Source organism: Phocoena sinus, chromosome X, assembly GCF_008692025.1.
Source record: "Phocoena sinus isolate mPhoSin1 chromosome X, mPhoSin1.pri, whole genome shotgun sequence".
Classification (NCBI taxonomy): domain Eukaryota; kingdom Metazoa; phylum Chordata; class Mammalia; order Artiodactyla; family Phocoenidae; genus Phocoena; species Phocoena sinus.
In genome coordinates, this window is record NC_045784.1 from 88,271,407 (window position 1) to 88,287,620 (window position 16,214).

The 16,214-nt window shown below is 40.1% G+C and overlaps 1 protein-coding gene across 3 annotated transcripts; it reads right to left on the reverse strand.

The window, feature by feature from the left end:
* Positions 1-1,293: 1,293 nt before the first annotated feature.
* MORF4L2 (mortality factor 4 like 2) lies at positions 1,294-14,003 on the reverse strand. Of its 3 annotated transcripts, none has more exons than XM_032620068.1 (4): positions 13,843-14,003; positions 11,009-11,097; positions 4,249-4,352; positions 1,294-2,847 (listed from the first exon to the last, which is right to left on the reverse strand). In XM_032620068.1, exon 4 carries the CDS (start codon positions 2,821-2,823, stop codon positions 1,957-1,959), a length of 867 nt encoding a protein of 288 aa, XP_032475959.1. In that variant the 5' UTR covers positions 2,824-2,847; positions 4,249-4,352; positions 11,009-11,097; positions 13,843-14,003; the 3' UTR covers positions 1,294-1,956. The 3 variants fall into 3 exon arrangements, with proteins under 3 accessions (XP_032475959.1, XP_032475960.1, XP_032475961.1); XM_032620069.1 differs by having other exon boundaries at positions 1,294-2,829; positions 13,843-13,928; XM_032620070.1 differs by lacking the exon at positions 13,843-14,003 and adding an exon at positions 12,517-12,789.
* Positions 14,004-16,214: the final 2,211 nt, after the last annotated feature.

A 16,214-nucleotide genomic window follows, 5' to 3' on the forward strand; every position in this document is an offset into this window, starting at 1 on the left:
CTCACCCTGCTCCTTCTCTCACCCCTGCTCCCACTCCTCCCCAGCTCCTACTCCACAGTCTCCCACACTCCCTCCTCCTGCTCCCTCCCTCACCCTGTTCTCTCCTCTCCTACTCTTCCTTGTCTAGATGTAGTAACACCGTTACAGGCTGAATTGAGTCACCTCTAAATTCATGTTAAAGTCCTACCCACTTCCCCCCAGTACCTCAGAATGTGACTGTATCTGGAGATAGAGTCTTTATAGAGGTAACTAAGTTAAAATGAGATCATTAGGGTTGGCCCTAATCCAATATGACTGGTCTTATAAGAGGAGATTAGGAGGACACAGATAGGTACAGAGGAAAAGACCATGTGAAGTCATAGGGAGGAGGCAGCCATCTACAAGTCAAGGAGAGAGCCCTCAGAAGAAACCAACCCTGCCAACACCCTGATCTTAAGACTTCTGGCCTCCGAAACTATGAGAAAATAAATTTTTGTTGTTTAAGTCACCCAGTCTGTGGGTGACTCCTCTGACAACTTGGGAAAAAATTCTCTATTAAACTCCTCAAATCATCCATTTTGGGTCTCATTTATTTCCTGCTGGGACCCTGACAGATCCAGTGGCATTATATGTGATTCTTATGCTCATATTTGTTCTTAGTGTATTTTCCAAAATTTCTGCAGTAACCATGGAATATTTTTTCACTAAAGAAGTAAAAAAACAGTCATGAAGCAAAACTTGGTTTGACTAGGGAATTTTCATGTAAGATGGATTTATAATCATAGGCGTCCAACACCATCGCTCTTCTCCAGACACCCTACTCTAGGATTCTCAATCTTTATGTCCAAGGGATTATAAAAGCATAGGGAACATGGCATCAATGCTGGAGCTTGGAAAGCTGCCATCCTTGGCCCCAAATCTACAAGTATTTCTGATACAATACTGAAGGTGGCTGCCCATGCTCCCCCTGGTGGGAAAGAGCAAAGGTCTGCATAAGTATAAGGGGCCATTACCCATTAAACATCCCATTAAATATCCTATTAAATATCCTATTATAGCAGCCCAACTCACAGAGGCAAGCAGCATGGGAGCAAAAGTGGCTCTTACAAGCAGCACTAGGAAGCAATCCCACCCTGAGAAGCCACACAGAGGGGAGATGAGGGAGACTGGCCGGGCAGGGTACACACCTGGCTGCCCCACCCAATAAAAGGAATTCTTTCACTAGGGGTCAGAACTCTCTCCTTTAATACCACCTAGATCTTTCCTGAGCCTGCTGACTTCTCAGCCTCAGTAACATTAAAGGCACACTGCAGATTTCTTGCTTTGAAATTTAGAAACAAATTTTATTTAAGATCTGAAATACAATTCCTAAAATATCAACTTCTCCAGAAAACCGTGGCTACACAATAATGCATTGCCTCTATCATGTTAGAACGTGCATTAGACTCAAATACAAAAACCATGAAACAAACCACCATCCTTCAACAATTTGAGCAAAGATAGAATGCCTAAGGAACAACATAGATGGACTTGCAGAGGATGGGCTGTTTTACTTCAAGCACCATAAAAAAAAGAGCACAAATGCATGGGTTTTCGGGTATATACATTAAGTTGAACCTTTGGCACTAGGAATCAGGGCATTTTTTTCACGTAGCATTAACACATATTAGAAAACTGTGTAGTGTCAAAGGGATAGAACCACCAGCATTCAAGCAATGTTGTCAACTAGGCAATAAAATGTTCTACTGAATGTTTCTTCTTTGTCTAATTACTGCGTACACTGGTAGCAACTTTGAAATGAGAAAAGGAGCTTGCACTCCTTTTATTTTCTGTTTAGAACAAAACAGAAAACAAACTGAAACATAAGCCCTGTTATACATTAACAATTTTAAAGAACATCAATTATACAAGAAAAAGACTAAGAACAAAAAGAGTGTTTACAGATACCAGACATAACAGTGAGTGGTCAGTAGACCCTCACAGGGCTTTGCGGTGGTACTCAGCAGAAGCCACTTTATAATCACTGGCAGTAAAGAGAGACGCAGCATTCTTTGCCAGATATTTTAGGAAATCATGCAAATAGCCCAACAATAATGCAAGGCTCTTCTCATCAAGGGGCGTGTATGCCAACATCGCTCCAATTCTTACAAATAATCTCAGTAGGTGTGGCGCCCCATAAACCTGGGACATCGGTGCATCAGGGTGAGCCAAGAGGATTTCGGCATACTGGGGCCTCTCAAATTTGTAGAGCAGCTGAGTGCCCAACATCACATTGAAATACTCTTTTATTCCTGCCACAACTTCATTAACTGCATACTCCTTATTATCAACATTTCCCTGCGATTTCTTGCAATTAGCATACTCTTCCAGAATGGCATCTACATTTTTCTTAGCAGGGAGTTGAAACAGCTGCTTCTGCCTGGTAACTAAGTCCCAGTCCTCAACAAGCCATGGTTTTAATTCTTCTGGAATCTTCACTTTAACTTCCATTCTATTCTTAAATGCCTCCTCACTTTCAACAGTGGGGTCTGCCCGGGCCCTTTTCTTCCGAGGTGGCTGAGGTGCTTCGCTGGTGCTGCCACCATCTCCGTTCCCAGGGGTCTTCTGTTTGTTCTTTCTTGTCTTCCTCACGGACCCTGAAGGGGGGTTCTCTGCAGAGCGACCCCCCCATCTGCCTGGGAGTGCTGCTTCCAGATTCTTCTGCTGGGGACCAGCTGTCTTCTTTCCCGAGGAGGCCCCTCTCATCTTACTTCTCTGCATGTTGCTTCTAGTTGGTTTTTTGAAGTTGTCTTCGTCTGCAGATTGTTGTCCACGAGTTTGAGAACCCTGCTTTCTGGAACTCATTCAACCCTGTTTTTATTCCAACCACTGTAATATATAAAGTATTTTACTTGGTTGTTTTCTATGGTGACCTTTAACACACCGTACTTCCTAAAAACCTATCAAAGCACAACACACGCTACTCTCTTGGAATTTGGATTTCAAATCCTATTTCAGGGCCAACGAATTAACTGTAAGTGACTTACTACCTCTTCTCTCTCTTTGATCCTCACTACCACCCACCCACTACTCTCAGCCCACCCAATCACTCATCAGACCTGCCCATAAATTAGCTTTTCAATGCCACTCAAAAGACAGGAATATAATTTTAGCAAAAGAATGAATTAAACTACAAAAGGCAGTGGAACTGAAACTCAAGACTTCTGAACAGGAAAATGACAAGATGAAAGAAACAAGAAAGATTAACTTAGGTGGCTGGAGGCAAAATGAGTAACAGCAAAGGTTTTTCTGTAAGTCCAGTAGGCCTGAACTAAGCCGATGACAGAGTCAAGAGAAACTGAATATAGAATTTGGTAAATGAAGGAGAGGGAGGAGTCAAAGGTGCCTCCACAGTTTTAAGCCTGAGTAATTAATGAATTAATAAAAGCACTAATTTTTAATGGTTAGTTTGGAATCAGCAATAAAATAATAGGAAATAGGGTAATTCATCCATTCAGTTAGTCATCATACATTACTGCTTATCTGCTTCTGGACATGTACTATGCTAGGCGCTAGGGATTCGAATATCTAAAGTGACAATTATAAAACAACAAGGTTACTAAAGTGATAGTTATAGGCACAGAATATTTTCGGAGCAAACAAGAAATGCTACCGAACACCACTTTCACCAATAGCTTGTTGGAGGAGATAATAAATTGGTGAGGGATAAAGTCAGTGATGACTGCCAGGGTTTTGAGAATGGGTGGTTAGGTCATAGTAATATCACCAAATGAGACTGCATCTAGAGGAGGAGGAAATGGATTAGAGAGGAAAGAAGTTCAGTATTAGATGTAGTAAGTGTGAGGTATGGAGTTAAACAAATGACTTTAAAGCTTAGGTGAGAGGTCAAAACCAGAAATGGAGATTTGAGAGTAATCATCATATAGCTGGTAGTAGAAGAAAAACTGAACCAAGTACAGAATTCTGGAAAAACCTAAGAAACAATGGTATTTAAGGGGTGAGGGGGGAGAGAGAGAGAGAGAGAGAGAGAGAGAGAGAGAGAGAGAGAGAGAGAGAGAGAGAGAGAACAAATAAAACAAAAAGGTCAGAGCAGCCATATGAGAATTAGAAGAATGTTATTTTGGAAGCCAAAGTAGTTGAGAGTTTCAAGAAGGAAAAGAGATAATCTACACTGTAAAATGCAGCATAGAGGGTTAGTGAGATAAAGATGAAAAAACAGTGTTCTGTGATTCTTATGGTATGACAGATTAAACAAGTCCTTTGACTTACGTAATCCTCTTCCTTCTTTCCCTTCCAAAAACTCCTAGTGTTTTCCCAGATGGAATCTTACAGATCTTCTGGGATGTCTGGAGAGATGAGGTGGGAGACACAACCTAGAAAGGAAAGCAGACATCAGCAATGAAGATAAACTTTTCTGAAATACTGGGGGAAAAAATCTAATTTAAAAACATGTGGTTTACAATTGTGATATCAAAGAAAATACATGAGTTCTGCTGTTAGACATACTTCTACTTCAGTAAGGCTCTGCCATTTATGGGTTGTGAGGCTCTGGGCAAGATATGTAAGCTCTCTTAGCCTGTTTTTTCATCTATGGAATGTAGCAAATTACCCCTAGCCTTCACAGGTTCTTGTTAAGAATTTCATAAATACGATGCGGCTGAAAAGCTAGCACGGTACCTTGCAGGAGTACCTGCATATGTGAACATGGATACAAGGATGTTCACTGCAGTGGTGTTTGTAATACTAAAGAACTGGAAACAAATATTCTTCAACAGGGAAATGGTAATAGAAATTATTATGTATGCACCATGGAAGAACATTCAAATGAATTAAGCAGAGATCCATGTACTGACATGGAAAGATGTTCAATTATACACTATTAGGTAAATAGACAAGTTGCATAATAATGTGTATAAGAGGATCCCAGAGATAGCACAAGTGGAGAAATAACAATATTTTAGAAAGTTTTTATGAACAGTGAGGTCCAATTTCTATGTTTTACACTGATGTGTATAAAAATACATAGGATAGTTGGGAATTCCCTGGTGGTCCAGTGGTTAAGACTCCGCGCTTGCAATGCAGGGGGCCCGGGTTCAATCCCTGGTCAGTGAACTAGATCCCACAAGCCCCAACTAAGAGCCTGCATGCCGCAACTAAAAAGATCCCGCACGCTGCAACTAAGACCCAGTGCAGCCAAATAAGCAAATAACTATTAAAAAAATACACAGGAAAGTAACTAGATGAATAAACACACCATTAAAGCCAGGGTAACCTTGGGGAGAGAACGAGATATGATGGTAGGCAAGCCTTAAACCAGGTTTCTCTGGTAACAATTTTAACCCACAGAAAAAAAGCCCTTTTGCCAATTGCTAGCCCCTAAGATTATGTGGGCTGGTGTCAGGGAATCCCTGAAGAGGAAATGAGGTGAGAAATGCCAGAAAACTAGAGCTGTGAGTCAGGGAAGTCAGTTATTGGCAGAGAGGCCTGGGTTCTATCTCTAAGCAAATGATATCCTCTGACAGAACACAAAGCTCTCAGCAGAAATCAGAGCAAAGGTGCTCCTCAGAGAGCATCAAGATCTGTGAATACAGACACGGACCCTCTGGGAATCAGAAACTTTCTGGCTGAGAGGGATATATAGACACATCCTGTGAAGGATCAGAGAGTGGCTGGAGTTTCATGGCATTATATTGTAAGCTACCAAGCTTACAAAGTGTTTCTAAAAAAAAATTTGTGACTGGGACAGATGGGACGCAGTATGTGAGGATATCAGAGAATTTAGTTAAGTTATATAGGTGAAATCCAGAAAACCTAACTGGGGACTAATAATGGGCAGACCTTCCACAAAACAAGGGTATATAGTTAAAATAGCAACTAAAGAAAGCAGGATGACCCAGTGCCAGCCAGACTGTAAAACACACAGAAGTAGAGCCAGGCTGCATAGGAACTCTTTTGGAAGTCACACTGGTCATCATCAATTCCTTAGTGAGGAACTTGAGAATGATCCCTGAACCTACTGTATATCCTTGGCATTGATTACATATATTTATGCGCGAGAAAATTACAACAAGGAATTCTACCTGGCTCTCATTAAGTGGGTGAGTTTCATCTTTCTCTACAAATTCTATTTTCCATATAAAGTCCCAAGTTGAACGAAATACCTGACATGGTACAGAAAAATACCCACGAGTCAAGATTTTTGCCCAGACTTAATAAAGCCAGGGAAGCAGCCTTTCTGAGAATTGTCTCAGTACCTTTATTTTCATCTGAGTATTCTACAGATCAAGCAACTATTACTACCTGGAGTAGGAAGCCAAATATCAAACGGAGGGAAGACCCATCCTTTTGATGTCTGGCTCCTACTTGTAATACAAATTTATGGAGTTTCATTAGGTCACTGTACTTTGTACCTCCCTTCCTAGCTTACATTATTCCATGGCTTGGTGGCAGACGTGCTGTGCATATTCATTAAAAACGTTAGCACTATATATTGCTTTGAGCTGTTTTAAACTTCAAATCTGCCAGTTTTTGACTTTATTAACATTGTTTACTGGCTTTGTATACCCACTCTTAACTCCAGTCATGCTTCCTCCCTTCATCTCCCTCATCTAAATATCACGAAAGTCCCATTTCCTCTTTAAGTTTCCTAACTACTCTAGCCCACCTTTCACTCCCATCGCCAGTATCATATGAAGCCGTTAGTACTCCACAGCTTAGTATTTAAATGTTTCATGTGTTAGTTTTGCTTATGGAACTACATCATTAACCTCCATTTGCCATAGGCCTTGTGTAATATGTATCTTGTGCTTTTTGCAGTAGCACTTAGGTCCCTGGTGGGTATGGTATACATTAGTGAATCGGTGAGGAGGTGATTCAACACATGGGGAAAATGGAAGCACAAATTAGGGACGACAGTCATCAAATATTTTTCCACTTGTTCCCTACAGGTGAGCTCTAGGGTATGCCAGATATTGAGAAAACACATCCGTATGTTTGCCTTAGTTTTCTATCTTCAATTTCTGTGTAAATACTCCGAGGTAACCTCATCCTGGTATTAAATCAGATTTTCACTTAAAAAAACTTGCTATTACAACGGATCATTTCCCCATGTTAGTAAGGTTATAATATACATACATCTTGAGAGCTGTAGGAGATCCACCAAATGGGCATACTTTAATTTACTTAACCACCCCCTTTCTGGAAAGTGACCCTCCCCCTCAATCTATCCTGTAAGTAAAATATCTTTTGTCCTCATTATTCCTTTAAGATTCCCAGATGCAGATTTAGTAGGTTAAGAGGTAATTATGTTGCCAAATTACTTTCCCCACAAGTTGTACCAATTTTCAACCTCACAACTCTGGTCGGCACCAGCTATCCAGCACTGTAAATCTGATAAGGAAAATGGGTGTATCTACTCAGCTTGTATTTCTTATTAGTGGTTTTGACATTTAAAAAATGTGTTCCCTGGCCAGTTATATTTTACTTGTCCTCTACCCATTCATTTTGAGTTGGTTCTTAATGAGTTTAACATTTACAATTGTTTATCAATTGTCATATTGGGCAAATATATCCCCTAGTTTAGTGTCTGATAAGATTAAGATTTGTATGATGAAATATGTGGTTTTTCCTTCCATTAAGCTTAAAGATTAAGATATTTTAATGGATGTTTATATTTTAATTCCTTAATCCACCCAGAAATTATTTAAATTGTGAACTGAAAATCTATATTCCTCCTGCCTGAGTAATTAATTTTGTTGTAGTATTTGAGTAATAGTTCCTTTATGTAATTATAAATACCAGAATATATAAAGATGTGGGCATTCTCCCCTTACCACCTTCCCTCCCCACCTCAATCCCAGAATGAGTGTGTATGCCTTCAAATCTTTTTATGTACACATTCACACAAAAACCTACCTTTAAAACTAAATGTGTCTGTTCATATTGTGAATATGTATCATGCATTTACTTGATTTGTCTTGACAAATGTGAGATACATATTGCTCCCCACCTTTTCTCACTTTATCACGGCCATCTATATCCACACATATCTAGCTCATTCTTTTTAATATCTGCATCGTTCTATAATCTCCACATAATGTAATTTAACCAGCCCCATGTAAATGAACATTTAGGTTGTTTCCAATACTTCATTACTATAGAAATGGTGTACAGACATCAGTTTACAGACATATTAGCATGTTAGATAATTATTCAGGACATTCTCAGCAGTGGAACTGCGCAAAGGATCTGCTTATTTACAACTCTGATGACATAGAGGCAAATTAATTTGTAAAGAGATGTTTTAATTTGTACTTCCAGCAAAAACGTTAAAGTTCATTCACCCACACCTTCAATAACACTGGATAAACATCTTTTTGGGAAAAAAATTGGGGGGGGTCAAATCTAGTATGTAGTTAAGAGGTTTTTATTTGCATTTGTGTGATACTGAGCATACCTTCAGACATTCATATGTATCTTTTTCTTATGTAAATATTTATCCTCATTTCTACTAGGTTGTTTTGCCTCTTTTATTGACTTTAATTTAAACACTAAGGTTTTTTGGTATGTTGGAAATATTTTTTCCAAACTGTCATTTTTCTTCTAAGTGGGTCTCTGTGTGTATAAGAAACACAAATGTGTCAACAACCTTTTCCTTTGTGAACTCTGGCATGTCATGCCGGGGGGAAAATGCTCCCAAATCAGTATTCTAAATGATTTCCTATATTATTTCTCAGTATTTTTATAGTTTCTTCCAAATATACAGCTAATTTTTCCTAGTATTAATTATTAGAGCCTATCCTTTCCCCACTGATTTGAATTGCTTATTTATAACATTCTAAATTCCTAGAGTTCTACGGGTCTTTTAAGGTACTCTCTTCCCAATGATTTTTGATTATTCAATTTTTAAAGGTATCACTGTTTCTAGGTCATCTGTTCTGTCACAGTGATGTCTGTTCTCACACCAGTATCAACACTGGTTTAATCATTACAGTTTAAAGACATAAATATTGCCCTGGAATAACACTTGTACATGGGTTCCAAGGACGTTTGATGCAGTATAATTTGAAACAGCAAAACACTGGAGTCAACCTAGAGGACCATCAATAGTGATTTGGCAAAACAAAACGTGGTTTATCCATTACATGGACTATAATGCTAGTTAAAGGAATGCCACTGAGTGGAATCAGAACTCTATGAATGGACGTGAAGACATCCAAGACAATTTGTTGAATAAAAATAAGTTGCAAAACAATACCTATAATGTGACACCATATTTATGTAAAAGAAAACACAAAACAATACTTTATATGTATCCATATACATTTTTAAAACAGGTACATAATTAGAGATCTCGAAGGAAATAGAACTGATAATAGTGGTTAACTCTGGGGAGAGTAACAGAATTGGAGGTATGAGAAAAGGAGACCTGGGCCTACTCTGTAATATTTTAGCTTTTTACGTTACAAGGAGACTGATTCACATGACCAATTATGTGACTAAAGATTTATATTAAAATACACATATTTAAAATTCATAATGATTTTCTGATGTATTCTTATCCATGGTTCTAACACACAGCTAGACTTTTCAGTTAATTATCATTGTATGTCATATACTTTGTAGGCATTCCATTTGAACTGGTTTCCTTCCCCCCTTCTAGGTTCTGCCCATCCTCAGAGGCCCTGGTCAAGGTCCTTTTCCTCCTTGAGGCTTTCTCCATTTCAGGTTACCTTGACCCTTGTCTTCTCTGAGCTGCTACTGGCCTAACAGTACACCTCCCTCCTTTTCACCTTTAATCATTCTCCAAATGGCCTCCCGTAAAGGGGTTCTGTGCCTACCCATCTGTTGCATCTTTCCCACCAGGAAAGTGCCCTTCTCTGCAACCTAGCTTTCAGAAGAACAAAAAGTAAAAAGGAAAATATCGTGACTCCATGGGAAAATAAAACTGTCAAGAGACTGAAAAACCTTCCTTCATCTCCTCATGCAAGTGATGGGCCATTCAGGAATAGAGACTCCAAATGCTGACATTTTTGTGTATGAATGTGTCACAAGTGAGTGTGAACAATATCTCCAACAGTTTGTTGGAATAAACCTTTAAATGCATATATACCATGTCAGTTACATTTACATCAATTCTGGATCTTGGAACACTTCCTTTATGTTTAACAGATATTTTTTGAGTCTGAGACAAAACAGGAATGATATAAAAGTTGTTAGCAGACTGAATATGGTTATGATTTGCTAGTTAAAATTATAGCTCCTGGAAATTCCCTTATAAATAAATACGATCAACATACTCAATATCTTTCTAGATTGTTAGGGTAAGTCAGAAGTTATAATTTCAGAATTCAGTTCTAGTAGTAACTGCTGCTTCTGGAAAATCAGGAGAGAAACCAACAGTATTATTATTTTTTACAACTCCAAAAAGGTATCCACTGCTTTTATTAACATGTGTGTGCACATGTGTACGTGTGTGTAAAACAGGATGAAGCAGAAGGACTAAGAGTCATAATTATTAAATCAAACACTTATATGTGCCAAACAATGTCCTGTAATTTTACATGTAATTCCCTCAACAATCCGATGAAGTAGGAACTGTTATTATCTTTATTTTACATATGAGGAAATTTAGAGACAAAGTGAGTAAGTATCTTGCCCAGGATCACACAATAAGTGGCAGAGCTAGGATTTATATTCAGGAAGTCAGTATTTGCTCTTAACCACTAAATTATGCTGCATATGGGATGCCACAAAGTAAAAAAAAAAAAAAAGATGTATGGAGCTAACTAGAGGGGATCAATTACAGTATCTTTTATCAAGGAATGTAAAATTATACAGCCCTCTGTTGTTTAGGCACTTTCTATATTGGAAGCACAAATGGACTTAGCTCCATCCTTCCCTTCTTATAAATGTAGAGTGCTTTCCTAGACAGGCGCTTATTAATCCTCAAAATATTCCTGGACAGTTAGGAAGGTTATGTGGAATTATCTTGTTTGCAAACTGAGGCCAGGAGAAGGGAGGCACTTACCCAAGACTCTGTAATTAGGGATGTTCTGCAATCAGGATCAGATCTTCTGATCCTCACTATTCAGCAAACTTAGTTTTTCTGATGGTAGCCTAGAAGGTCAAACAAGGGGACAGGAAAGGACATAAAATAAAAAGATATGAGATGAACGTTTTCTTTTCCATCAATGCATTTTATCACACACAAAGGACACCAAAGCTGATAAATAATGTACAAGTGTTTTTTTTCCTTTCTTGTGGTTACATTTTCAAATTTACCTTATTGTACATTTACCCTGATTTTTGATAATTTGTTTTTGCTTTTTTAAAGTACTTTTTATTAAGGATAATTTCAAATGGATAAAAATGTAGGGGGAACAATATTATAAACCTATACGAATGTATAATCCAGCTTCAACAATTACCAACTGAAGGCCATCTTGTTTTATCTATAACCCCACCCACTGCTCCCCCCCACTCCGTTTTTTTCAAGCTCACTGAAGAGCTGACTTTCTGTATTTTATTATGGAAATTTTCAAACACTTACCAAGGTAGACAGAATAATATAAGGAATCCCATATGGCCATCACTCAGCTTAAACGATTAACTTAGGGCCAATTTTGTTTCATCTATACCCCTTCCCACTTCCCCCTACCGCTGATCTTATTTTGAAGCAAATCCTAGATATCAACGTATTTTGAAGCCAATCCGAGACATTTTATTATTTAATCCATATTTTCGTATATTATCTCTACAAGCTAAAGACAATTTGAAAACATAACCACAATACCATTACAACGTCTAAAACATCGTCATTAATTCCTTAAAAAACATCAAATATCGAATCCGTCTTCAAAATTTCCCGATGCGTGTTAAACATTTATTTTTTTATAGTTGGTGTGTCCGAATCAGGATCCAAACAAGGCCTACTCCTCGCATGCGGTTCACCTCCAGCTCGCTCTCATTCTCCATCTCTCCCCACCCCCAAGCCGCTTTTTTTTTTAAACTTTTCAATATGGAAAATTCCAATCCCCGCTATTTTGAGGTAATTCCCAAATAAATTATTTCATCGGTAAAGATTGATACGTCTCTCTTATATCTCGAATTTCTTCTAGGGAAGGGGGTGATGGGCAGGAAAAGCACTGTAATGAACGACTTTACATAATTTTATGTTTTTTCTCATTCTATTACCCGGGTTTTTCTCTCCACAATAATAGCTACTATCTTCCGGAGCCAGGCTTCGTATTAAGTTATTATACGTACTATATTACCTCGCTTTCGTATATTACACGCACTAATATACAGCACACGCCTCGGAGGCACACGTCTCTGAGGTAGATACTATTATTATCACCACTTTACAAACATGGAAACCGAGACGCAGAAAGAACAGCAGCCGGCCCAAGCTGGGCGTTGGCGAGTAGGAATTTGAATCTAGCTCTGCCAGATTGTAAAGCCATTAGTTAATCTTGTCTATATACGCGACGATAAGAGGAAAGCGTCAACCCTTTCTCCCCACCCCCACCCCGAAACCTGAAACGAGAATCCAGCTCTTTCCAGCAGCCGACGTGTGATCACTGCCGACCCTCCAACCGCCATAGTAAAGCCAGGTTTCTCTGGCAACTGATATCCATAGGCAGACACGTCACCCTGGAGGCGGGTTTATGCCCTCCAGCCAGTCACAATCGTCTTATCTAAGTTTTAGAATGTTCTATAACCAAATGATTGGACGAAGCCCACCACGTCAACAATGACACTTCGCCGCAGTAAAGGCGGGTGCTAGCAGCCTGCTTCTTCACGGGTAAGGCTTGAAGCAAACCAGTCACCTTCCTCCTTTAGTGCGGGCTCTGGCCAATGACGTTCGCCCTCTTAGGTCCTTAGCCCGCCCTCCAAAAGCGCGACAGGAGTTGGGTCATAAGTCTATAGGGCAGGGTGTTCACGTGGCCTACTTTCACGACCCAGAGTTCCCCAGACCAGAGGGGTTTTTTTTGTTTTTTTTTTCCTGCAGGGAGGCATTATGGGTTTTTTTTTCCACTGGGAAAGGAAGTGTCTACGTGGCCTGCGGAAACAGGATGGGCGGAAATGAGCTAAGGTTCCCGCGAGTGGGGAAGCGCTAGGTCAAATCTGGGGCCACGCCCCCGAACCTGTTGCACAACTCTTGGAGGAAAAAAAAATAAGGTAGAGTGGGGGTTTTGATGTGTGTGCGAGTTGGGGTGCGGGGGGGCTCTGCGGCCGCGCAGTGTCAGGGCGTCTGCGCGCGGGCGAGCCCACGTGGCCTTGGGCTTGGCGTGTGCGTGAACGCCAGGCCTCGTGGCGCTGGAGGTAGCTGGTGTGCGCAGGCGTGCGCCCCTAGCGTTGGGGCCGGTGTGTGTCCCGAAGCGGGTGCATGTGCGTGTGTGCGCGCGTAGGTGCGCGCGCTCAACGGATCGTTTTCTACTTTTGTGTATGTTTGAAAATTATTCTCAGGAAAAGGAAAATTAAGTAATTAAGGCAAGGCGACCGTAACTGAGATAAAGGGTCTTAGCTAGAAATATTTCGGTGTCCCCAATCGATTTAATTTTAGATCCTAAAAATACACTTTCTTCCCACGTCTTTCTCCACGTGAAAATCCTGTTCTAAACCGTAGCCCTCCAGCGGTGAAGAACCAAACCCTCCCATTCTCATATTAGCAATTCCAAGAAGCAGCTTCTTTGCTGTTCCCTAATAGCCTTCCCCCCCCAACCCCCGCTCCGTCCGCCCTCCCCTCTTCAAGTTGCTTCCAATTCTCCTGGCACAATTTTCTGCTGAGAATATCTATATACGACAGACTTCCCCTCCACTAGGGACTCCGAATTTCTGTGGGGGCTGAGGTTCTCTTACCTTTTTGTCCTGATCTCCACGCAGAGTGCTCTTCAGGCAAGTACGCACTCTTAATTTTCCAGAAAGTTCTCTGGGTGAGGTTTATACCTTTTGAGTTTGCCACTAGATGCCGCCAAATTCCAGCAAAGGATTGGCTGTTTGGTCCCTGGAATTATGGGATTCCCCCCCTTTTCTGATTTGTTGAACTCTCCAATCTATAGAGATCGTATATATCTTTCATTGCTAGGGAAAAATTAAATTAACTTCTGTTACTAGCCCTACAAGGCAGGGGACTATGGCCCTTGATTCAAACGTTTCACCTCATTTCTTTCCTTCTTTCCTCCTTAAAAAAATCCTCCCCCCATCTCTCTCTCCTTTCCTACTTGCCTTTTGCGGGTGGGGGGGGGAAATCAGAAGTGATAAATGACCCCAGGCACTAATGCTGATGAGATTCTAACCCTTTCTGTGGGGTTAAGATCTCTTCAAATGCTGCCCCCCAACAAAGGGAAAATATAGATGGCTGTTTTGTCAGTAAAGATGTTTCTCTTTATTGGACTTGGACCCTGGTGTTGAAAAGTGATCTTTTTACTTTTGAAATTACGATTAGATATGTGTGTTTTCACCCTATTTTCTGTAGTGGTCCTGTTAAACTATTATGTTTTTGGAGTCAGAGGCCTAATTTTATTTTTTTGTTTTTGTTTTTGTATTTGTTTTGCGGTACGTGGGCCTCTCACCATTGTGGCCTCTCCTGTTGCGGAGCACAGGCTCCGGACGCGCAGGCTCAGCGGCCATGGCTCACTGGCCCAGCCACTCCGCGGCACGTGGGATCCTCCAGGACCGGGGCACAAGCCCGTGTGCCCTGCATCGGCAGGCGGACTCTCAACCACTGCGCCACCAGGGAAGCCCAGAGGCGTAATTTTAAACCCCATTCCACACTTACTAGTTCTGAGAACCTGGGATTAATGTTCTGTGATCCTCAGTTTTTTTCATGCTTTCTGTATTTTAGATGCTGTGTCATATCATTCACATGGATATTCTTTTATTCTTCACAAAATCCTTATTAGATGCATACTAATAAATGAACATCAAACAACAAAAGTTATACCTCTTTCAGTTATAGATCTTACACATGTGTGCATGCATGCATGTGTGTGCTCATGAACACACACACACAAGCACACACCCGGAAAGGGCAGGATTTAGAGCAGAAGTCCTCAAAGTGTTTCCCAGACACACCAATAGCATCATTATCACCTTTTGGGAAGTTGTCAGAAATTTAGATTCTCACCTCCAACCTAATTAATCAGAAATTCTAGGAGTAGGTAGGGTTTGGCTATCTGTTATAACAAACTGTTACGGTGATCCCAATGCACACTGAAGTTAAAAGCACTGCTTTGGAGGGCAGAAATACAATGCTTATTTTTGTACACTCCACTAGAGGGTACTACAGAATGTAAAGCAAAATAATAAATGCTGTATATGTTTTATTGAGACACCCTGCGTGTTATCTGTCCCGTTTCACAGATTAAAAACTATTGTGAAGAGGTGCCTTTTATTTTCTCAGTGCATACAAAAGTTTGGGAACCAGAATGGAGCTTTACCTGTCCTTTGAGCCCAAGCCTTTGACAGTACTATGTTGTTCAGCCACAGTAGCTTGTCTTTCTGGGCCTCAGAATGCTCACAGACACCTTGTTCCCTGCCTTGGCTAACGTTGACTAGAGCATCAAGAAGAGGGCAGGGAAGCAAACCAAATAAATGGAAGTATTTTGATGATTTCATACCTTCCCTCATCTCCATTCTATAATAAAATATCACATGAAAGCTCATGAGTGTTTCCTTTCTTGCTTTTATATTTCCCAAGTGCTCTCTACCCTACAGTTATCTTTTTTAGTTTATGTCCAAACCTCTTCTATGTGTGGGGGAGGAAAAAGGATGGTGAGGAAAGACAGTTGTTGAAAGCGACACTCTATACAGCCCTAACCCATTAATCTCAACAATAAGCCTATAAATTAGGTGATAATTATCCTTATTTTATAGATGATGAAAGTGAGTTCTAGAGACTATAATTATTTCTCTTTGGTTATGTAACTTGTAAGTAGTAGAGCCTAGGTAATTCCTGGTGTATCTGACAGTACTACCCTGCTAAACTTTCTACTCCTTGTTTTGAATCTGATTTAGTTATTTACTATTTTATGTGACTTTCAGCAAGTTCTTTAATTTTTCTGAGCCTCAGTTTCAACATATAGTAAATGGGAACAAATATTCCTGCTTCATAATCTTAGAGCTGCAGTATCCAATACAGTAACCACTAGACACATAGGTATTTGAATTTGAATTAGTTAAATTTAAGTAAAATTAAAAATTTAGTTCCTCAGTTGCACTAACCGCATTTC